Source organism: Camelus ferus, chromosome 25 (genome assembly GCF_009834535.1).
Source record: "Camelus ferus isolate YT-003-E chromosome 25, BCGSAC_Cfer_1.0, whole genome shotgun sequence".
NCBI lineage: Eukaryota > Metazoa > Chordata > Mammalia > Artiodactyla > Camelidae > Camelus > Camelus ferus.
In genome coordinates this window covers 31565407-31589677 of record NC_045720.1, presented here as the reverse complement: position 1 = coordinate 31589677, position 24271 = coordinate 31565407, and the positions used below count along the sequence as shown (strand labels likewise).

The 24271-nt window shown below is 33.8% G+C and overlaps 1 protein-coding gene across 2 annotated transcripts in view; it reads right to left on the bottom strand.

The window, feature by feature from the left end:
- STK3 (serine/threonine kinase 3) overlaps positions 1-24271 on the bottom strand; it is a 233307-nt gene that overhangs the window by 196814 nt on the left and 12222 nt on the right. For both annotated transcript variants that reach the window (XM_032467980.1, XM_032467979.1), the window contains exons 2-3: positions 11368-11448; positions 2434-2562 (exon numbers count right to left, since the gene is read on the bottom strand). In XM_032467980.1, coding sequence (XP_032323871.1) covers positions 2434-2562; positions 11368-11448 — 210 coding nt within the window. The remainder of the gene's footprint in view (positions 1-2433; positions 2563-11367; positions 11449-24271) is intronic.

Genomic DNA, 24271 nt, shown 5'->3' with positions numbered 1-24271 from the left:
TTACATTCATTCAACAAAAAGTACACCGCTAGGCACTGTAATACACGCTAAGAAATGAGATTCCTTCTCTTAAGGAATGAAGAAAGGATAAAGATAGTGAAGACATTTCAGAAGGAGACTCTACAAGACTTAGTGTCATCAGAAGTATTAGAAAAAGAAATAGATGACTCTCAGTTTTGTTGAAAGACTAGGTAGATAATGATGCCATTAACAAAACAGGAATTTGAAAGGCTTGTCTGCAACAATTAAAAATTTGGTTTCAAAATGTTAAATGTGAAGTTGCTCCTGGATATTCCAATTGAGTCACCCAGATAGGAATCAGTAATACTCATCCATACTTGAGTAACTACTATGTAGCAGGATCCAAGGGCAATGAGTAAGATATAATCCCAAATTTAAAAGTCACATCACAGAGAATGCATGTAAATAGGTTCTTAAAAGAAAAACTCATGTAAGAGAAAAGACTGGAAGCATAAACACTACCCAGATCTTGAAGGACCTTCTATGCATCCTTAGGAAACTCGATCTATCTAGGCAATGGGGAGCCACTAAAGGTTTTAAACAGGGAACAGCTTGATTAGGTTTGCATTTTAGAAAGAACACTCTAGATTCAGAAAAGAAAATGGGTTGGAAGAGGCAAAAATGAAAGACAAAGTGAAAACACAGGAAGCTGCTGCAGAAATCTGAGCAAGGGCTGATGGGTACTAAGATGCACAAAGGTTAGGGGAAGAGGTGTATAATAGGTAATACTGAGACACTGCTTTTCCTAGATTACACTCAATAAAAATCTCTAAAGCTCAACACTGGTCCCTGAACTACTGTTAACCATAATAAGAAAATAATAAGGCAACATGGAAGTATTAAGCACCTGATAGACCCCAGCAATACACTATGCTCAAATCTTACCTTTTCTACATCAAACTATAGGAACCACATTTTTATCAAGTTACCAAATTAAGAACAAAGTCTGGGAAAACTTTGCAATTACATATTTTGATCTGAGAGCTGAGGAATGTATTGTTATTTTTTTTTAACTACTTGAATGTCCAGTTATATGGCTGTTATGGAAAATATGTAATATAATCTAAATATATACCAAACAGTAAAGAAAAGTGAAATTGAACAGACCCAACCAACAAAGAACCTCTAGGATTATTCAGTCACTTCACTGGCCAAAGAGCTTATAATATATGGACTTATATACTGTTGGAAGAGAAACTCTTCCATAGCTCTCTTACTAATAGGACTCTGATTTGATTAGGGTGCACAATGTGTCCAGATTCCCCTAAGTCTCCATGTGACTGACTTCTGATGAACAAAACACGAGCTGTGGGTTTCTGAGAAAGCCCTTTCCTGCTTCTTCCTGACTGGAATGCAGACATCAGGCTGGAGCTGGAGCAGCCTGCTATAACCATGAGAGAATATGCACGAGAACAAAGGCCATCTGCTAAGGACGGCAGCGTGTAAGGAAAGGAGTCTGACACAGCTGTCACTTCATTGCTGCTACACCAGCCCTACCTCTAGATCTTTCCTAAAGGGAGAATAACAAATCCCTCTTTGATTAAGTAATTATAGGCTAAACACAGTCCTAATTTAAATACTCTGCATCCCTTATAAAGCCCAGGCTACTCAGTAGGGTACTTAAGACCTTTCATACTCAGCTCCACTTACCCATCCAACCTCATTTCATACCAATCTCTCTTACTTTCCACTCTAGTAATTCTAAACCTCTTCAAAACAAGCTGTTTTCCACCCCTCTACCTTTTATTCTCTCTACTGTCTCTCATCCTTCCATTTCTTCTCCAAATTAACTCTTCCTCAGCATTCCAGACTTCCTGAGTCCTGGCGGAGGCAGGTGCCCTGCCTCCTTGTTCTCACATGACCTCATACACCAGTCAGTAAGTATAACGACTGTGCTGTATTATAGCTATTTGTTTAAGTATCTGTCTTCTCAACTAGATTACCAGCCCCTCAAGAAGAAAAACAATATTTTAGTTCCCATGGTATTCCTAGATCCTGGCAAAGTATCTAGCCCACTGAAGATGCTCAGTAAATGTTTGTTAAATAAATTAAAGTTACATAAAACATGACTGTTTTTAATTAGTAAAACCAATTAAATTAAAGGGACTATTAAATGACTTCTCCTTAATATCAAAAACTAATTTTTACCGATAAATCTTCCCTGAAAGTGAGATAACTGATTATTTCCTATCACCACATACTGCTCTATGACATCATTTCTGCTTTGGGGCTTATGTAAGTCTTGAAGACAACCCTACAAAGCTATTCTCATCTGTCTGTAAAGATTAGTCTCACTTACAATGGGAAGTAAGAAAAGAAACTAAACAGATGACCAAAGAACGTATTTTATCATTCATTATTAGCAAAACTCATCAAAATTAAGGTAAATAAAGAAATAAAATCTCTTCATACCTGTCACATTGCTGCATTATGGAAATTTCTTTGATTATTTCCTGAAGATCTGACTCAACAGGTACTTGTTTAATTGCCACAACTTGACCAGATTCCTTATGTATTGCTTTAAATACACTTCCATAAGACCTAAAAGAAACCAAGACATTTCTTTATTTTCTTTTTCCTTTCAAACATAACTATTAGAGAAAAACAGTCTATTACAAGTTTTTGCATGTAGTCTTTTCTAGTTTAAAATACTATTTAATGGTGACAAGTCAAAGTAAACAAATTTAAAAAGTGAATTATACCTTAGTTTTAATGCTTACATTATAGACTTAAAATTTATTAAAATCATCAAGTTAATAGAAAAAGATCTGCTATTTTTCTTATGAATGAAAGAAACAGACTTACGGTTTGTCAACTCAACAAATGCAGCATTAAGAAGATATATAAATGGAAGTTAAAAGAATGGAATATAGAATAATAACAGCCAAAGTCGCATGTTAGGAGAAAAGGCTAATCTCATCTTAAGCAAAGTCATCCCCAAAATATCCAAGTCCCAGGCCTGTTCAGATTGCTTAGGACGAACTGAAACCTTCAGCTGGGAACCACATGATACAGAAGTTACAGAAGCAGGGAATCCTGGACCCCCTGAGTCATGGATCCAAGGTTTCTCAAATGCTCCTTTCACTATCCTCTTCTCCTCAAGAGCGAGACCACACCCTCACAGATAAATAAAATGAGTAATAGGATCTAATGGCCACTTGCCCAAAAACTATCCCTGCTAAAACTCTTGAAACATTGCCAGTTAAACATTTATGTGTTTTAAAAAGCAAAAACAATGAGAGAGGGAAGTCATTTGTATTTTGGTATAAATTAGAAGGCAAGGTAAAAACTGCTAGCACTTACTAAGTTCTTATCGCAAGTCAAGTACTATGCTTGGCGTTTTATGTGCATTATCAAATTCAATCCTCTCAACTGTAAAATAAAATACTATTATAGCCATTTTAAAAGACTCAGATACTAGTAAACAGCAAGGCCAGAATTCAAACATATTGACTCCAAAGATCATGTTTTTTTCACTACATTATTTCTACAGAAGAGAAAGAAGAGAAAGGCACTAGAGACATGGAATGTTTCCTAATATTAGGAAGCTGTGCAGAATCACTTCCAAACCTACAGTCTTTTAAAATATGTGAAAAAGTGAAAAATAAGTAATAAAAGCAGCTACTTTAACAAAATAAATCCTACCCTCTTGTTTCTTTGGACTTTCTGAAATAATTTAATTTAGTTTGATACCCAGTCACCTTTGAGTGTCTGTGTGTATGTGTGTGTGTCTGTGTGTACAGTCCTAACTTACACACACACACACACAGAGAGATAAACCCCACTTTTCAAAAGTTCACTTTACACCACTTCGCTTTTACAAAAGACCTAGATCAGGACCTGTTTTGCTAACAGAAAGAAATCTGAAGAGGATTTTCACTTTCATGAAAAAAGACAAAAAAAAAAAAAACAGCATTCAATGTTTCTTTTCCAAGAGTTGTTACAGAGGCAGAAAGTATCAGGAGCAGCAAGAATGGCACAGAGAAGCTCCTCTCCCAGGAACTACACTCAGCAGCTCAGCACCCAGCCACCATAGCTTTAAACTGTGTCTGTGAGGGTCTACATTTTATCTCAATTTATTTTGTGCATCTGTTAGCAAGCTGTGTCATAAGGTAACTGCTTCTTTGCTTTACGCCATTTCAACTTACGAAGTTTCATAGGAATGCTCTACTTTCAGACAGCAGGAGAAATCTGAATCTGTTTCTCCCTTAGAAGTTTTATAAACACACACACACACACACACACACACACACAAATGTATATGTATACAAATGTGTGTGTGTGTGTGTGTGTGTGTGTGTGTGTGTGTATTCCCTCAAAAACTAATACAGAATTCAGTGCTAGATTATCTATTGTCAATTAAACAACAGGACCACTTCCCTCTAAGGTCTTCTTGTCTGCAAAAGAAAGCTGGAAGCCACACTTCCCAGAATTCCCTTCCCTGAATGGATCCCAGTTAAGAGTTTGACAATGAGAAGAACATGCATGAAATGTGAATGGTAAAGTTGAGGAGAAACCATCAAACTCCAGATGCAGCTGTAGTAGATGCTATATGGGATACACAGTGGCTTCTGGCTGAGCTTCTTGATAACCATCACGCTGCTGTTGCACACTGAGACAGTTGGTGGGAGCTTCTCAAAGACTCTTCTTTTTTAAGTTTTTTTTTAATTGAAGTAGAGTCATTTTACAATGTTGTGTTAATTTCTGGTGTACAGCATAGTAATTCATTTACACATATATATTCCTTTTCATATTCTTTTTCATTATAGGCCATTACAAGGTATTGAATATAATTCCCCATGCTATACAGTAAGAGCTTGTTGTTTATCTATTTTAGATATAGTAGTTAGTACCTACAAATTCTGAGTTTCCAATGTAAGGATTCCAGCAGATCCCAAGTGAGCTTTTCAGAAACACCCACTTCAGTGCTTCAGACTGAGATCTTCAATGTTGGCTTCTCTGATCTTCAGCAGCAGATTACATGACCTCTGCATCTCTGGCTCTTCCACAAGTCATTTGAACCCCTAATTTCATAATAAACTCTTTATACCCAGAGTACATAGAGTAGCCTTTCTTTTCCTAACCCGGCCCTGATACCAATAGTTTTGGGGAAGGAGCTGGTTCCCAGGGAAAGAATCTTAAAGATGGGAATCTTGTATTAGTTCTTTCTTAGATTTGAAGATAGTAATGACTTCAACACAAGTGGCAAATAGAACATTGAAATCCAATAGTATTTGGTGGAAAAATAATTATTTCAATTTTTACCCTTTGTTGCCTGGAGTCTAGGCAAGACTAGGCAAGAAGACCAAATACCTGTATCAATTGAATGTTAGAGTGAAAATAAGAGTATAAAGACTGTAGAATGGGCTGGCTGCCACTGCCTACACTGGAAAAGTCATAAAACAAACAAGCTCAGGGCTTAAATTCCCAGCTCAAGACTGAGAGAGTCAGAAACCTTCCAAATGCCCCAAAAGAATTTCTTAACTCTTCTTGGCCCAGAGCTGAGACTTCTGAAACCCAAACTCAAAGTCTAATTTTCCTGCAAGGTGAATTACATTGCAAACTGAACTCACATCACCAGGTCTTATGTTAAAGTTAGGCTTTTAACTGTAAAGAGAGGTACCTAGAGAACTGGCATTGGTACATTAAGGTAGATTATTATTAATTTGAATACCTCAAACCCCCAAACCCTACCAAGCTCCTTTGTCAGCAAAAGCAAACCTATCCCCTAGTCTAAGAAAATTAGCATCACCATGCCTGAAGACTCTGTAAGACCTTCTCTGAGGCAGGCACTTTTCAGGGAAATGCAGATCCTCGTCCAGACCACCCTACCACCACCTCTCATTGTTCTAGACCTTATAATTACACTCAAATTCACACACCAGAGGGATGAATATAAAATCTGACCCAAGATCATCTACTATTCACACCAAAAAAAAATTGTATGATTTTGTCAGTTTTTATCAGCAGAACCCTAAAGAATGTGTGGGAAAGGATTCTAAGATTTCCAGGGAGAAAGAAATCTACTGTTATCTTAAACAGTTGGGAGTCTGTTATCTTAAACTGTTGGTGAGCCCTAACAGTTTGCTCACCTAGTTAACTGAAACTGGACTCAACAGCGGCCGACATTAAGTGAGATGCCAGGGATCCTCATACATTAGAGGAAGCAGATCAAAGGCTCAAGTAGATGGAATAATGGAATGGATATCTGACATGTGACTTGCCTGCCCACCCCTATGGTCACTGAGAGTCCAGAGGTTACTCCCTTTACTAGCATCACTGAAAGCTTTTAGTGCAGGTCAGAGATAAGACAGATGCCAACAATGAAATGAGCTTCCTAAATTTAATGGATGATTAGACCCGTTAAGAAGAAAAGTGGTAACATCTTTCCATCTGAGATAAAGGTGGGCATGGTAATAATCATAATGGGTAGCAAAGGAGGGCTGAATTACATACAGGTTTTTTTCACATACATCTAGGTTTTGATATCAAAGTTACGTTGGCTTCATAAAAATAACTGCAATTATTTCTCCTTTAATGATTAGATAAAACTTAGTTGGTACTTTGTTTTAGTAAAATGCACATAACATAAGTTCACCATTTGAAAGATTTTAAAGTTGTGTAACCTTTACCTCTATCTAGTTACAAATTATTTGGAATCTGCTTTCTGTCTCTAAGGATTTATCTATTCTGGATATCTTAAACAAATGGAATCATACAATATGTGGCTTTTTGTATCTAGCTTCTTTCACTCAATATACATTTCAAAGTTCATCCATACTGTAGTATGTTATCAGTACTTCATTCCTTTTAATGGCTGTATAATATTCCACTGCCCAGATGCAGCACACTTTGTTTACCCATTCATCAGCTGATGGACATTTCCATATCTGACTATTGTGAATATTGCGGCTATGAGCTGCTATCTCTTTAATTAACATATATTTAACTACCTTTCCATCTTGTCTATGGTAACAGATCTATTTAAGTTTAAACTTCTATGGGGGTCAATTCACACAATTCATATTTTGTTATGAAATCATCTACTTTTAGATTTTCAAATGAGTTTTCAAAGAGCAGCATCTAGTACCTTCTTAATTTTTCAAATCATTTCTCTTATCATTGGTTGTATCTTCTTTCTTATTCCAAATCTTTGATTTTGCACTTTTTCCTTTAGTCAAAGTCAGAACTAGGTTTAACTATTTTACTGGTCTGCTCAAAAAAAGTTTCTTTACTATATTTATCATTTTTAACTGTTTTTAGTTTCTATTTCATTAATTTCAGCTTTTTATTTTATAAATTCTCTCTTCCTAGTTTCTTTAAATAAACACTAAGTTCTTTTTTTTGTCCTTCTTCTTTAATAATGAAGGAATTTAAAACTAAATATTGTCACCTAAGTACAGCTTTGCTGGATTCCATAGAAATAAGTATAATTTGTTCTCCTTTTCACTCTTTTCTAAATAATCTGTAACTTCCTCTTTAAACCATAGGTTACTTCAGATTACATTTCCTAATTTCTAGTAAGTGTGTTTTAGCATATTGTAATTATTTATTTCTTTTTTAAATTATTATTATTATTTTTTTGGTTGGGGAAGGTAATTAGGTTTATTTACTTATTTTTAAAGGAGGTACTGAGGATTGAACCCAGAACCTCAAGTATGCTAAGCACGCATTCTTGAGCTATACACTCCCCCTTATTTATTTCTAATTTTAGCAGAATATAATTAGAAATGTAACCTGCAAAAGATCTCATTTTTAGAATTAGTTTTTTTAAATCAATGGTCCATGAACATAAGCAAAAAAAAAAAAAAAAAAAAGAGGAATGAAAGAATGGTTATGTAAGTATAAATGTATATTTATAAATATATAAAAAACAAGTTTATTGATTGCTATATTTAATCCCACTATGTCCTTTCTCTCTTTTCCTATTATTTCGTCTAATTCAGAAAAAGATATAGCAAAATCTCCAATGTGAATACATTTTTATTAGACTCCGCTGACATTTGTAATAGCTTTCCTTTACAAATTTAATTGTCATGGTGACTGACAAATATACGTTTTGTTGTAAGTTGTCTTTTAGATTATTACATACTACCCCTCTTTATTCTTTATTTGAATATTATCCCCTCTTTACTCACTTAAGATCTTTTAACTTTAACTAATATACCTGATATAAATATTGCTACTCTGCTTTCTTTATTTTCTGGTGTGATTATCTCTTTCTTATCCGATTATCTCTAATAGGAAATACCACTATATATCTACCCTCTGTATTACATGTGCCTCTTACAAACAGCATACGGCTACGTTTTGCATTTTAACTGACCCTATTAGGTTGTCTACGGGAGAACTGCCATTTAGTGAAAAATATATTTCATTTTATTTTTCCAACTTACATTTAGCTTACTATTTTATGTTTTTCTTTATTTCCTTCTCCTTATTCTTGCTGATTTAAGCCATTTTAACTGTGTTTTGTGTCTTTTATTATTTTGGAAGTTCTCCTTTCACCACTTCATTAAATGCCCCTATGTGCTTAAAAGAAACATGTTTCTTTCCTACCGTTTTCAAATCATATCAACCATTCCTCTGCCAATACATACATTCTGTTTTCCTCACAGAGACACTCTATTTACATCTATTACTTATTTTTCCCCAAGCAAAAATATATGAGTCCAAACATCCTAAAAGGTGGCCTTATGTTCACTTGCCTAACAAAGTCAAAATTTTTCAAGCTTATTAATCAGAATGTCATAAAGAATGAACTAACAAACTTCTTGGGAATCATTTTACAGCACATTTCTTGTTTTTCTCTTATATACATGTCCTCCTTCTCTGAAAAGCACTATTACCAGATCTAGCACAACCTAGGCTTTACAAATGCATTTGACTGCCACAAAGTATATTGATTTTAATTACTATTACTATCTTTCCTTTTCCTTTCCAGTTTTATTGAGGTATAATTAACACATAACACTGTATTAGCTTAAGGTATACAACATTATGATCTAATACATGTATATATCACCAATTACATACATCATCACCTCAGAGTTTAAAAAAATTTTTTTCTTGTGATAAGAATTTTCAAGATCTACTGTCTTAGCAACTTTCAAATACAGAATACAGTACTGTTAACTGTTATCACCATGCTGTACATGTTATCTCCAGAACTTACTTACCTTATAACTGGAAGTCTGTACCTTTTGAGCACCTTCACCCATTCCCCGCCTCCCCCAGCCTCATCCCCAACCTCTGGCAACCACCATTTTTCCCTCTATGAGTTTAATTTTTTATATTCCACATTATAAGTGATATCATACAGTATTCGTCTTTCTCTGACTTACTTCACTTAGCATAACACCCTCAAGGTCCATCCACGTTGTCACAAATGGCAAGGTTTCTTTCTACTTTATGACAGTAATATTCCATTTTATATATATACCACACATTCTTTATCCACTCAACCATCAACGAACGTTTAGGTTGCTTCCATGTCTTGGTTACTGTGAATAATACTACAATGAAGGTGGAGCTGCAGATTCTCTTTGAGATAGTGATTTCATTTCCTCCACATGTATTTACCCAGAAGTGTAACTACTAGATCATATGGTAGTTCTATTTTTTATTTTATGAAGATCCTCCATACTGTTCTCCATAGTGGCTGCACCAACTTATATATCCCTTTATGTATCCCACAGCAGTTCCCTTTTCTCCACAATCTCGCCAGTGTTTGTCATCTCTTGTCTTTTTGATGATAGTAATTCTGACAGGTATGAGTTGATATTCCATTTTGGTTTTCATTTGCATTTCCCTAATGATTAGTGATGTTGAGTACCTTTTCATGTACCTATTGACCATTTGGTATCTTTGGAAAAATGTGTGTTCCTCTCCCCATGTTTTAACTGAAATGTTTAGGGGTTTTCTGCTATTGAATTGTATGAGTTCTTTATATATTTTGGAGATTAACCTGTTCTCAGATATACGACTTAAAAATATTTTCTCCCATTCCACAAATTGCCCTTTCATTTTACTGATGGTTTCCTTTGCTGTGCAGAAGCTCTTTAGTTTGATGTAGCCCACTTGTTTATTTTTGCTTTTGGTGCTTTTGCTTCTAATGTCAAATCCAAAAATTCACTGCCAAGACCAATTTCAAGGAACTTATCCCCTGTTTCTTCCCAGGAGTTTTATGGTTTCAGGTCTTACATTCAAGTCTTTAATCACTGTGAGTTGATTTTGTATATGGTGTAAGGTAGGGGTCCAGTCTACTTTTCATTCTTTTGCATGTGGTTGTCCAATTTTTCCAACATCGTTTATTGAAGAGACTATCCTTTCCCCATTGTATATTTTTAGCTCCTTTGTCATAAAGTGATTAATTGATTTAATTGATTGAACTAATGTGTGGATTTATTTCTGGGCTCTCTATTCTATTCTATTGATCTATGTGTCTATTTTTATGCCCATACCATATTGTTTTGATTACTGTAACTTTGTAATATAGTTTGAAATTAGGGAGCATGATGCTGCCAGTTTTGTTCTTTTTTTCTCAAAATTGCTTTGGCTATCTGAGGTTCCGTACAATTTTAGAATTGTTTGTTCTATTTCTATGAAAAATGCCATTGGAATTTTGATAGGGATTACACTGAATCTATACATTGCTTTGGGTAATTTTAACAATATTAGTTCTCCCAATCCATGAGCATGGATTATCTTTCCATTCATTTGTGTCTTCTTCAATTTTTTTCTACAATGTCTTATAGTTTTCAGGATATAAGTCTTTCCCTCCTTGGTTAAATTTATCCCTAAGTATTTTATTCTTTTTGAATCAATTGTAAATGGAACTATTTTCTTAATTTTTATTTCCAATAATTTGTTATTAGTGTATAAAAACACAACTGATTTTTGTATACTAATTTTATATTCTGCACCCTCACTGAATTTATTAATTCTAACAGTTTTTTGACAGACTCTTTGGAGTCCTCTATACGTAATAATTATGTCATCCAAAATAGACACAGCTTTACTTCTTCCTTTCTGATTTGGATACTTATTTCATTTTCTTGCCTAACTGCTCTGGCTAGGACTTCCAGTATGTTGAATAAAAGTAGAGAGAATGGACATCCATGTCTTGTTTCTGATCTTAAAGGAAAAGTTTTCAGCTTTTCACCAAGGAGTATACTGTTAGCTGAGGGCTTGTCATATTGGTCTTTATTATGTTCAGGTACATTCTCTCTATTCTAACACTATTCAATTCAACCAAATACACTCTAGTGACAGACTAGTATTATATAGTATTTTATAACTGTTCCATCATTATTTAAATGTTAGTTTCGTATTTGTTGTACTTACCCTTCTCCCAGTTTCTCTAATACATCAAAAACTTCTTCAGGCTGCTTAGTCAAACTGTCTTCACTCAGCTTTTTTAGCTTACTGATAAAAAAAAAAAACAGAAAAAACATTTTCCTTAAGATTTTTATAAATGTTTTAATTTTATTTTTAAAAAGCAATATATTCAGACGGTTCAAAAACCAAACACCATGAAAAAGTATACAGTATATAGTCTCTTTCCAACCCCTGTGATTAATCTTCCCAGAAACACCTCAAAGAATACTTTTATTAGCTTCATGTGAAACCTTTACACAGATATGAATATATATTTTATTTCTCTTTTTTAACACACAATACAGCACTTATACACACTCTTTTTTATCCACACTGTTATATACTTTGATGTTTTTACCTAACAACATATAATCTATATTGGAGAGCTCTACACTATATGTCTGTAGAAAGCATCCTCATTCTTTTCCTTTTTACATCTACATCCTATTCTGTTGCAAAGATGTAGTATCTCTTACTCACCAATCCCTTATTTATGGATATCCAGGTTCCCTTTTGCTATTATAAACAACACTGCAATAAATAAGCTTATACATAAGTCAATTCACACATGTGCTAGTAGTGTATCTGTAGGATAAATTCCCAGAAGCAAAACAGTGAGGTCAACAGAATATACATACATGCAAATGTAGATGTATATATTGATAAGTAAGTATATTGACTGTAAGTATAAACATGTCATAATATAAACTTAATATGTAATTTAATAATATGAATAACAAAATTACTATATTGTATTCACTATACTGTAATTATTAAAATTCTTGATTGATTACAATATGGTATATTTTATCTACTATAATTGTATGTTATATTAATATATATGTATGTTGATAGATATTAGCAAACTGCCCACAGGGGGCTTGTATGAATTTAATCTCCTATCAGTTATCTACCAGTAATGTATGAGAGAATCTCTTTTCCCACAGTTCCACCTACTGAGTATTTAACCAAATATCTGGATATCTAATCTACAGAAACCATGTATATGAATTTGTTCTGGAATAAAAATGTTGTCTATCTCAAAAAATCTAAAAGACCTAGTGAAAAGTAAAAGCCAAAAGAGATTTGAAAACTACCTACAGTTTTCAATGTGCTCCCCAGCCCACACACAGACACACCAGCAGAGAGTAGAGGTCATATGATCTCAAATGTTTGAGCACAACCTCTTCACAAATCATTGGCTAACAAGGCAATCCCAAGGAATTCTGGCTAGAAAATAAACATAAAACAACTGGGCAGAGGCATTAGCAGCCAAACAATTCAGGGAGATAGATATCACAGTTTAAGTCCAGGAAGGTTTAAAAAAAAAAAAAAAAAAAGCCTGGGAGGGAAAAAGGGAAAAGTCAGAGTTCCTACAATGTATTATTTTACATGCCCAGTTTTAAGTAAAAAAAAAAAAAAAAAAAATTATGCAACATGCAAAGAAAAAGGAAAGTATGACCCATACTCTGGAAAGCAGTCAATAAAACAGAATAGAAGCAATCAACAAAAAATAAAGCCATCAATAAACAATGATTCAGAGTGGGTCCATATACTGGATATATCAGACAAAGGCTTCAAAGTGGCTATTTTAAATACATTTAAAAAATTGAAGTTCTGCTCAAGAAATTAAAGGAAAATACCCAAAAAATGATTCAACAAATAAAGAATCTCAATAGACACAGAGAAACTAATAAAAATGTAAAATTCAGATATGAAAAATAAAATATCTTTAATGAAAATACACTAGAAGGGCTCAACAGCATATCTGAGGTATCAGACGAAAGAATCAGTAAACCTGAAGATAGCTAAATAAAATATCTTCCCTTTGAAAACAGGAAAAGAGTGAAGAAAAATCAACAGAGCCTCAGAGACTGGTGAGACATCAACTTACCAACACAAACATAATGGAAGTCTCAGGAGAAAAGTGAGAGTAAAGGGCAGAAAAAAATATTTTAAAAAATAATGGCTGAAAACTTCCCAAATTTCTTAAACAAGAAGCTAATTGAATACCAAGTAAGATAAATACAAAAACATCCACATCTAGACACACTGTAGTCAAAGTGCTGAAAGACAAAAAGACAGTCTTGAAAGCAGCAAAAGATGCATCATTAACAGAACAAGAATATGATTAAAAGCTGACTTCTTATCAGAAACCAAGGCAGTCAGAAGGTAGTGAAAGGAAATACTCAAAGTGCTGAAAGAATAGTATCACCCAAGAATCCTAAATCCAGCAAATTTATCTTTTAAAAATGAAGGGGAAATAAGAACATTTCCAGATAAGCAAAAACTGAGAAAAGATGTTGCCAGCATAATTTCTCTATAAGAGATATTAAAGGAAGTACTTCTGGAAGAAAAGAAGTGGCAAATATTTACAGAAACATTATATATACTTATTTTTAAATATAAGATTATTTATATCAATAATTTCAATATTGAACTATTGAAATTATAAAATATTTAGGTAAAATATATATAAAATAGCAGAACAAAGGAGGGAAAAGGAAATGGACCTATACTGAAGCAAATTTACTATATTTTACTGGGATTAGGTTAATCTGAATTTGACTATAATAAAGATGCATACTGTAATCCTTAGAGCAACTATCAAGAAAAAACTGGGGAAAAAATGTAATTAACAAAGTATTTGGATGATATATCTGATTATAAGATTTCAAACTACAAATATCTTTAAAAGTTAAAAAAAAACTATAGGTTAATTACATTAAATATATACAGTCAAACCACCCAATTAAAAGAGGAAGATTATGAGATTGGCTAAAAAACAAGACAACTACATGCGGAAATCACCTTAAATATAAAGACAAAAAGAGGTTAAAAGTAAAAGAATGTGTATATATATATATATATATATATATATATATATAAACTAATCAAAGCAAAGCTAAAGTGGCTGTATTAATATCAGGCAAAGAAAACTGCAGAGAAATTAATATTGCCAGGATAAGAAGGATATTTCATAATGATAAAAGGGTTAATTTATCAAGAAGACATAACAACCCTACATGTGTAAGCACCCTAAAACAAAGCTTATAAAACACAAAACAAAAACTGAAATAATTAAAAGGAGAAGAGAACAAATCCAAAATAATTGTTGAAGATTTCAAAAACTCCTCTCTTAGTAATTGATATAGAAACCTTACAGAAAATCAGTAACAATATATAAGACATACAATACTATCAATCAATTTAAATTCTTTGTCTATTTCATCTCTTTTATTCCTAGCATTTCTATTTGACTCTTTTTTAAAAAAATAATTTTCATTGTTTTGATAAATTGCCCTAACTGTTCACAGGTGCTGTCCATCTTCCACTAGACACTTTTAACACAGTAATCATTATAACATCAAAGTCCCTATATAATTCCTACATCTGTATCATCTCTGATTCTGGTTCTGTTGACTATTTTATCTTTTGACAGTGGATCATTTCCTTGCTTTTGTGGGAGCAATCTTCATTTGAATCCCAGGCACATACACACACATATGCATACACACACATAAGCACTGACACAGAATGATCAAGTTTAAGTGACTCTGGAGAACAAAAGCCACATTTATGAAACAGGGATTGTAACCAAAATATATAAAGAATTCTTAGAACTCAATAATAAGACAAAAACCCAAATATAACAATGCAAAACATCTGAGCAGACACTTCACCAAAAATATAAACAGATGACTAACAGGCACAAGAAATGATGCTCAACATTGTTAGTAATCAGGAAAATGAAAAGTAAAACTACAATAAGATACCATTACATACTCATAAAAATAGCTAAAATTTAAAAGATTACAATAACAAGATGTGGAACAAGATTTCTCATACATTTGATGTTGGAAGAAAAATTAGTCAGTTTAGAAAAAAAGGTTAGCAGTTCTTACAAACTTATGGACACAAACTTATACAATCCAGCAATTCTACTCCTAGGTATTTATCCAAAAAAATGAAAACACATGTCTGCGAAAGACATACACAAATATTCATAGTAGCCTTACTCAAAACAACCAAAAACTGAAAAAAAATATTCAAATGTCTACCAACTGGTAGCTGAGTAAACAAACTACCATAAAGCCATACAATGGAATACTACTTAGCAATAAAATATAACAAACTACTAATACATTCAAGATCCTGAACAAATCCCAGAATCTTTATTGCCAAGCCAAAAAAAAAAAAAAGCCAAACCAAAAGAGCACATTTTACTATATCTAAATTACACCTCAATAACATTAATTTACAAGAAAAAGTATCTACATGTTGTGGTAAGAAGACTACTGGGCACAAGAGCGACTTAGTGGAATGGTAGAGTCAGAAGACAGGCTGCAACAGTTTGAGACAACGGGATAAAGCGAAGAAGTAGAGACAACAACTATGGATTACCCCCCACCAGAAGTTTCTGGAAAGGACAAGTGACTGGAGACAAAGGACAAGTGACTAGAGACATGAGTTTGAGAAAGAAGATAAAGCCTAACAAACAAAAAACTCATCAGAAATGCCTGTATAAATATAAGCACTGTTTGGAATGAATTAGTAAAATAAGAAAAAGTTGAAAATACTAAAGAGGAAATAACTACTAAAGCATGGCCCTGAAAAAGGGTGGAAGAAATGATATCCAAAGCCATGTGGATAGGACTGCCTTAACCTGACAGGTTGGGGATACCTCTCCCATTATAATAGGAAGAAAGGATAAGCAGAGTTCTAGGTGAGACAGTAGGCTGGTGGCAGAAAGCTGAGCAAGTTCTCAAATACTGGCTTCTATTTGCGTTATGAGGAGGGATATTCATCTACTGTAAGTGAGGAAGTTAAAAATTGCGATTTTAAGATACATAACTGAATTAGAAACAGCTAGAGTAGAAAACAAAAACAAAACAAAAAATCTCATGAAATTTAATAGGATTAAAACTGGAGGCTTTGTTGAGATCAGAGACCATGAGTTTAAAACGGCAATCTTTGAGGTTTCATATCTTCTTCAGCACTGCTCAGAAGGCTTAAGATAGGCAAAAAGGCGGCAGAGTAGAATTTGGCATTTTGCCAGTCAGATGCCATGGAAGAACAATGAGACAAGGGAGTTCAAGATACTGGCAGAAGAATGGCTGAAGACATGGACCAGGTAAGAAAAAAACAAATATAAGCAGCAGCTAATGAGCAAAGGAGAAAGATAACTAAGAACTAAAAAAGAGTATATCTCTACCAGAAAAGGAAGCCAGTCTCTTAAATTTCCAAAATATTCACAATTTTGCCTTGGAAAGAAAAAGTGCTTCATGTCCTTCATGGCTAAGCAAGCGCAAAGTAGCTCAAGATGAGCCATGCACATGATACAGTGATGGAGACATTATATTAACAAATCTGTTTAATGCCAAGCCAAAAGGTACTCTAACCACTTCTTAATTCTTCAGGAGTTATAAAAGTTTTCTTAAAATAGACGCACAATCTGGCTCACTTTAAACACGCAAGTCATAGGTCCCCCAAATGAATCCAGTAAACAATGAGAATTTTCTATTAGTCCACATGTTTCATTTTCTGAACATGTGGAACAATTGAAATGTTACTAATTTATCTTAGGCAAAAAGATGGTCTCTGGGGCATTTCTCAAGTGAAAACACATGATTTATTTTGGTAAACGATTCATGTTTTATGTCCTTTTGTCTTTATTTCTTCCTTCCCTTTCTGGTATTTTAAATGAAAACCAACCATTTCAGTTATGGTTTAATTTTAATTAATTTTATACTGTCTACTTTTTTTATTCACTATTGTATCATTTTATTTTATTTTATTTTATCTTGGTGAGGGGAGGTAATTAGGTTTATTTATTTTTAGAGGAGGTACTGGGGATTGAACCCAGGACCTCAAGCATGCTAAGCATGCACTCAACCACTTGAGCTATACCCTCCCCCATTACACTGTCTACTTTTAAAGCTCTTACAGCTTAAAAAAACTCATAATTAAAAGCCAATTTAAAATAAACACACACACAAAAATACATTTTCCCACTTTCCTGCCTTGGCAAACACAATATAATGAGCATCATTTCACCTGTACTTGACATACTGCAGTTTTTAACACCTCAGAATTTCATCAAAAGGATATATTTTTAGTCAAAGATCCAAAAAAAAATTATTCTTGACAGTCTCTTTAGAACATGCACTCTACCAGGTGCCAGGGAATTTTGTGGAGAATAAGTCACCCTCGAGATCTCTCTCTCTCACAGAACTATTAAGATAGAGTTTATTACATACTTAAGTAGACATATCCTAGAATTATCTTTTTGAAATACTTAAATAACTAATACAATCAGGTTTTCCTGTCACTTGATTTTCTATCTCATAAAGTAAGGAAAACCTAATCTATTATACTGTCATTGCTAATACAGTGGGAAAAAGCTGTCTTTTCCCACATTGTTTTTAAACATTATTCTTGTTTTTTTAAAAGCTACAATCAAATTCTCTAATACTTCAAGATTTAAATGCCTACTTTAACCTCATACCCATCTTGTGGTATCTCACTCTTGTGTTTCCTGCTCAATGTAAAAATTTCTGAAATGTTAGCTATCTTGATTGTGGTGGTGGTTTCATTAGTATATACATCTATCAAAAGTCATCAAATTATACATATGAAATATGTGTAGTCTACTGTACAGGAATCATACCAGAATAAAGGTGTTAAAAAGAAAAGAATTTCTGTTATTTTTCCCAAGGTCTCAGGAGAGAACAACCTTCTACATAGACTAGTCTTAGTTATCTCCAAATTCTCCTTTGTATTTTATCATCTTAAAAATAATTCATAAGTAGAATTATACCTTAGATAATGTATTATGGTGATACATTGTTAAAATTTGTATCTTTTAGAGATGCATACTGAAACAATTAAGAATGCCACGCACTATTTACCATAGTCAAGACGTGGAAACAACCCAAGTGCCCTTCAACAGATGATTGGCTTAAGAAAATGTGGTATATATGCAACAGAATATTACTCAGCCACATAAAAGGATGAAATACTGCCATATGCAGCAACATGAATGAACCTAGAGAATATTATACTTAGTGAAGTCAAGACAGAGAAAGACAAATACTATATGATATCATTTATATATAAAATTTAAAAAATTATCAAAATTAATCTACATCCAAAACAGAAAGACTCACAGAGATAGAAAACAAACTTATGGTTAACATAAGTTATGGTTATCAAAGTAGAAAGGGAAGAGGGTGGATAAATTTGGAGTATGGAATTAGCAGATACAAACTACTAATACATAAAATAGATAAGCAACAATAATTTACTGTATGGCACAGAGAAGTATATTCAATATCTTGTAATAACCTATGATGGAAAAGAACCTGAAAGAGTGTGTATATATACACTATATATATTCAGAATCTTAATAGTTTCAAATGTACAGCAAAGTGATTCAATTGGCAGTAGCCCCTGGGAATGTCTTAGAAATGCAGATTCTCAGGCTCCACCCCAGACCTGCCGAATCACAGACTGGAGTGGAGCCAGCAGGCTGTGTTTAACAAGCCCTCCAGGAGATTCTGATGTGCACTCAAGTTTGAGAATCACTGCTCCTGCATTGTGGAATTTAGGCTACAGTAAACCACCCCTGTAAAATAAAACACCTTCATGGCCTTGATTGTAATCCTGACATTTAACAAAATTTGATGACACTTTAAATTGAAAACTTTAAAAAAAAAAAAAACTGTTTTAAAAAGCCTCAACTAATCATCCTTAAAAGTGATATTTTTACACCCTGAAGTCTATCAGTAATGTTTTATGTATTCTGGAAATCATGTTACAACTGTATAAAGAATACTGTTCAGTATTAAAGAGAAATGGAGAGACAAAAAAAAAATTCACTTTGCTGTATACCTAAAACTAACAAAATACTGTAAATCAACTATACCTCAATTAAAAAAAAAATTAAGAACTCCATAATGATATCAGAGATTACTTCAAAATAATAAAGGGTGGTGAAGTTAGTAATTGTTTAAACTGGGTAATGGGTACACATAGTTGGGTATTCTCTCTTCTTTACAAAACTGTTTGAAGTTTTCCATAATAAAAAAGTTTTTTTAAAGAGTAAATGGTAGGATTTAAATCAACTTCAATTGTTCTTAGAAATAATTGGAGACAAAAAAGCATGTATTCAATGCAAATTATTTATAACAAAATACAAAAGTAAATAAATGTCTAAACATAGGTTAATTAACTATAGAACATCCATTCAAGGAGATATTACTAAAAGTCATGTAGAAAACTCATTGATTTAAAACAAATTAACAATACATTGCTAAAAGAAAAAAGGATAGGTTACTAAATAATGAGCACCTAACTAAACCATTTCATTTTTTCTTCTAAGCATGGGTGTATCTGCAAAATTGCGTGCGCATACAAATACTGGCACCAAACTAACGGTAGATTTGTTTTGTTCATTGCTATACCCTTAGCACCAAAAACTGCCTGGGACACAACAGAAACTCAAATATTTGTTACCTGTAAACACTTTAAGATTCCAGGCAACAAGGTTTGAATTTGGGAGTAGCTTTCCTCTCTGCTTTATTTCATAAAGTTTTTACAATAAACATTCATTTTTTTCTATATAACCCCATCTCATAGCAAAATTAAAATTTTCTTCATGATTCAATAATTATTTCATGGAATGCCTTCCATAAAAATCATTTTATACACTGAAAATAAAGGTCTCTTCTTTAGGTGGAATTAATGAATAGATCAAGGCAATGAGAAATAGTAAAAACACTATCTGTTAATCATTTTATTCTTGTGAGTGAATTCTGCAACTACAGAGAACTATCTTTAAGAAAACTAATGTTTCTAAAACAAATCTTCAACGTGGGCACAAAAAATGATAAAACTAGATTTAAAAGTCATCCATTTATGTTCATTCAGTATACACGTACCGAATTTGTAGAAAAGAAGCTACCTGCTAGGGTAAGGCAAAGGAAATTAAGATACAGCCCTAATCTAATAGGAAAGACAGACACATTAGAGCTAATGAAACATAATAATACAGGTAGTTAACATTTTTTAGGGCTTTTCATGGCCTTGTGCAGAGCACTGAACAAGCATTTTCTCACTTAACCTCTATAACAAACTTTTTGGTAGTTACTAAAAAAACACTCAGTTTTTAGATAAGAAAACTAAGGCTTAACTGACTTCCGCCGTCGTTTGGGTAATAAATAACAAAACAGAAAATCAACCCACGGTCTGCCCACGATACTGAAAGAAGCTTCTTACTCTTAGGAAGCTAGCAAATACCAAGATACTGGATAATTGCTACATCAAGTATCATACATCAGCCACATCTTTTAAGGAGGACATTCTTCTGTAAGTGTTCCCAGGAGTTTTTCATCTCCAAATCAGTTAGTTTACTCTGAAATGTTCTATTACAGCCACTAAACTATTAGCTCCAAGAACAGGATTTAGCAGGTTCTTTTTTTCTTCCAGGGCTATCCTACGCACTCAAGAGATTAAGCAGATGAACTATTAACTTATTTTATGCTTCTTAAATTCCAAATCACTGTATCATATTATATGAGATGATAGGCGATCTAGGCAAACAGCAATTTAGATTATGTTTTAGAAAAATGTGGTATAGGGGAGCCAGAGAGATGAAATTCTGAAGGACATTATAGTGACTACGGTAATGATGGAACACCGCTAACTGTATTAAGATAAACCAAGGTACCCTGCAGATTGTCCTATAAGCAAATTACATAATGGAGAAAGTGGTTTTGTTTCTCGCAACCCAGAAACCTGGTGACAAGGATCTGGGTTTTAAAAGTTAAAGTGGAAATGACAGGAAAGAACAAACTCAAGAGATACTTTGAGAAAAGAGTAATTTCTCAATACATACAAGAGACAAATCCTGACTGGGGAGCTTAAGAGCCTCTCAATCACCTTATTTCCATTACCTACACTCTAGCTACCATGGACTACTCCTTAAAGATCCTGAATTTTCACACAAGAAAAAAATCAGCTACTGTACTGTATAAAAAGTAGATATTATACAGTGATTTGTACATAATAGAAGATATACACATCGTACCTCTATTATGTTCATTCTCTCTTACATGATCTTTCCCCTCTTCTCTGCCTATCAACCACTTCCTTAAAGATATAATCAATAATGTTCTCTGAGAAGTTTGCTGTGATACCCTCCTCTCCTCATCCACCATCCCTACCTACCCACCCACCCATCCAGAGAATTAATCTCACCGTCAACTCTGGTCCCACAGCACTTAGCACACTGAGTCATTATTCCTTTCATCACTAGAGCTAAAGTGGGGAATTCCATGAAACTACAGATCACATCTTATCCACCCTCATAATTCCAGTAAGTACCTAACACAAAACTTAATACATTACTGTTCAATAAACTTTCGTTCAATAAATAAATGAATAAACAAATGAAAAAAAGAAAACAATTTTGCTAACTACTGGAGAGCTAATGGAACTTCAAAATGCCAGTCACTTACGCAGTGCTAAGGGGAAAACCTATATTCCTATATAAGGTGTAATGGCTTATTGTGTGCTGCTTCAAATTAAATCAGTTTCACCATCCCAGCAATTAAAAGTACATATGGCTAGAAGCTGATCCAGGGGCCAAAAGCATCCACACAAGGGCTAAAACAGCCAATGGGGGATGCTCCAAACTTCCTAGTTACAAAATGACCCAGTTAACCTTCGATTTCAGAACAAAGATGACAAGGGTCACTGGGGCTCAAGTCATTATTCCAAGGACTCTAAGGTGCCATTCCCCCTATTAAAGGAGCCTATTTCATATCCCAGACTTAGAGTCACTGAAGCTCAGAGGTAATGAGCTGCTGACTAGGCACCTTCCCACACTACCCTATGCACATTTCCTGAGTATCCTCACAATAAAATTCTACTACTGAAGATCATCTGTATCCTTCTCTTTCTTACCGTCTTAAAAAAAAAAAAAAAAAAAAAAAACTCAGTAACAGAGTAACTAATATAGGAAACCAAGCAGAGGAAAGACTCACATCAAATGCAAACTGGAAAACCGGTGACATCATTAATTAGTACAGGTCAGACAGAAGCAGACAGAAGATAAGGATTCCATTTTGAACATATTATCTTCGAGAAGACAGTAAAGTAGTCAAATGTTATTCAATAGATTAGAAATACTGAATAAGAGACTAAGTACAAAGATTCAAAGTCTCAAAAGAGTATACTTTTGGGTCATTTTGGTCAAAGTTGAAGCCACGAGAGTGGATAAGCTCACTAAGAAAATGACTATACTAAAAAAAAAGAGGACGAATGTAGAAAACAGAAAATACAAGGTCACTGTCAATTATGAACTGAGAATAGCACATAGAACTGTCTGAGGAATAGAAGCAATAGAAAAATCAAAAAGCCAGAAAAAGAGAAAGCTTCAAGAAACAGAGACAGAAGGGGGATAAGAACTGGGAAAAGGTTTCTGATCTTACCAAGCAATGACTGATGCAACCTAAAAGCAGTTTCATTAGACAGACAAGGCCTGAGCATGCCAGAAGATGAAAATGGAATGAAGCCTAAGAAATAGAGATTTTAAAGAGTCTAGAATTGGGGAACAAAAATGTGATTATAGGAGTAGAGTCATAAAAAGTGTGAGAAGAGACAGGCTCAAAGGTCACATGAAAGTCACAGGGGAAGAGAAGAAATTCCCCTTCTGAGGTTTGGATCAAAGTCCATAAGGTACTTCTTCCTAACAGTCATAGAAGTTCAACATTCTCTACAAAGCAGACGAAATCACCTGTGTAAAATTATGTGAAAATATGATGGTAGGCCAAGAAGAGAGAGTGCAAATTTAGGGGACTGGAGCTCTGAAGCTCTGAAAAGTCGGCTAACACCAAAAAGCAAATTAGCCCCACATAAGAACACAATCAAAAAAGACATAAGGGGGAAAAAAAGAAGGGACTATATTTAGTCCTCTTCCTGTCTTTTCTGTTTCCAGCTTTGGAGCAGCAGTCTGCAAGTTTGTAGACAGGCTGTAACTTTTGCTAAGGATGTCTCTTCAGTTCTGAAGAGACGGAGGTAAAGTTGTTTATGATTGATGTAAAGTTTTGGGGGTTTTTTTCACTTGTAGGAAAATATACATAACATAAAATTTACTATCTTAACTATCTTCAGGTATACAAGTAAGCAGCATCAAGTAATTTCACACTGTTGGGAGAGGCTACAGCTCAAGTGGTAGAAAGCATGCTTAGCATGCAGAAGGCCCTGGGTTCAAGCCCCAGTACCTCCTCTAAAAATACATAAACCTAATTACCTCCCCTAACCTGCCAAAATAAAATAATTAAATAATACAATAATAAATTTTAAAAATATATTTTTTTAAAAAGTAATTTCACACTGTTGTGCAACCACCATCACTATCCATCTCTAGAACTTTTCATCATCCCAAACTAAATTTTTTACCCATTAAACAAATTTCCATTTCCCCCACCCCCCAGTGCCTAGTCACCATGATTCTACTTTCTATCTCTATGATTTTGACTCTTCTAAGTATCTCATTTAAGTGGAATCATATATGTCCTTTTATGTCTGCCAGTATATCAGTATGTATATACCACATTTTGCTTATCCATTTATCCATCAGGGGACACTTGGGTTGCTTCCATCTTTTAGTTATTTGAATAATGATGATAATAAACTCTGATGTACGAATATCTCTTGAGTTCCTGCTTTCAATTCTTTTGGGTATCTACCTAGAAGTGGAATTGCTGAACCATACAGTAAGTATATGTTTAATTTTTTTGAGGAACCACCATACTGTTTTCCACAGTGATTGCATTATTTTACATTCCCACAAGCAATGTACAAA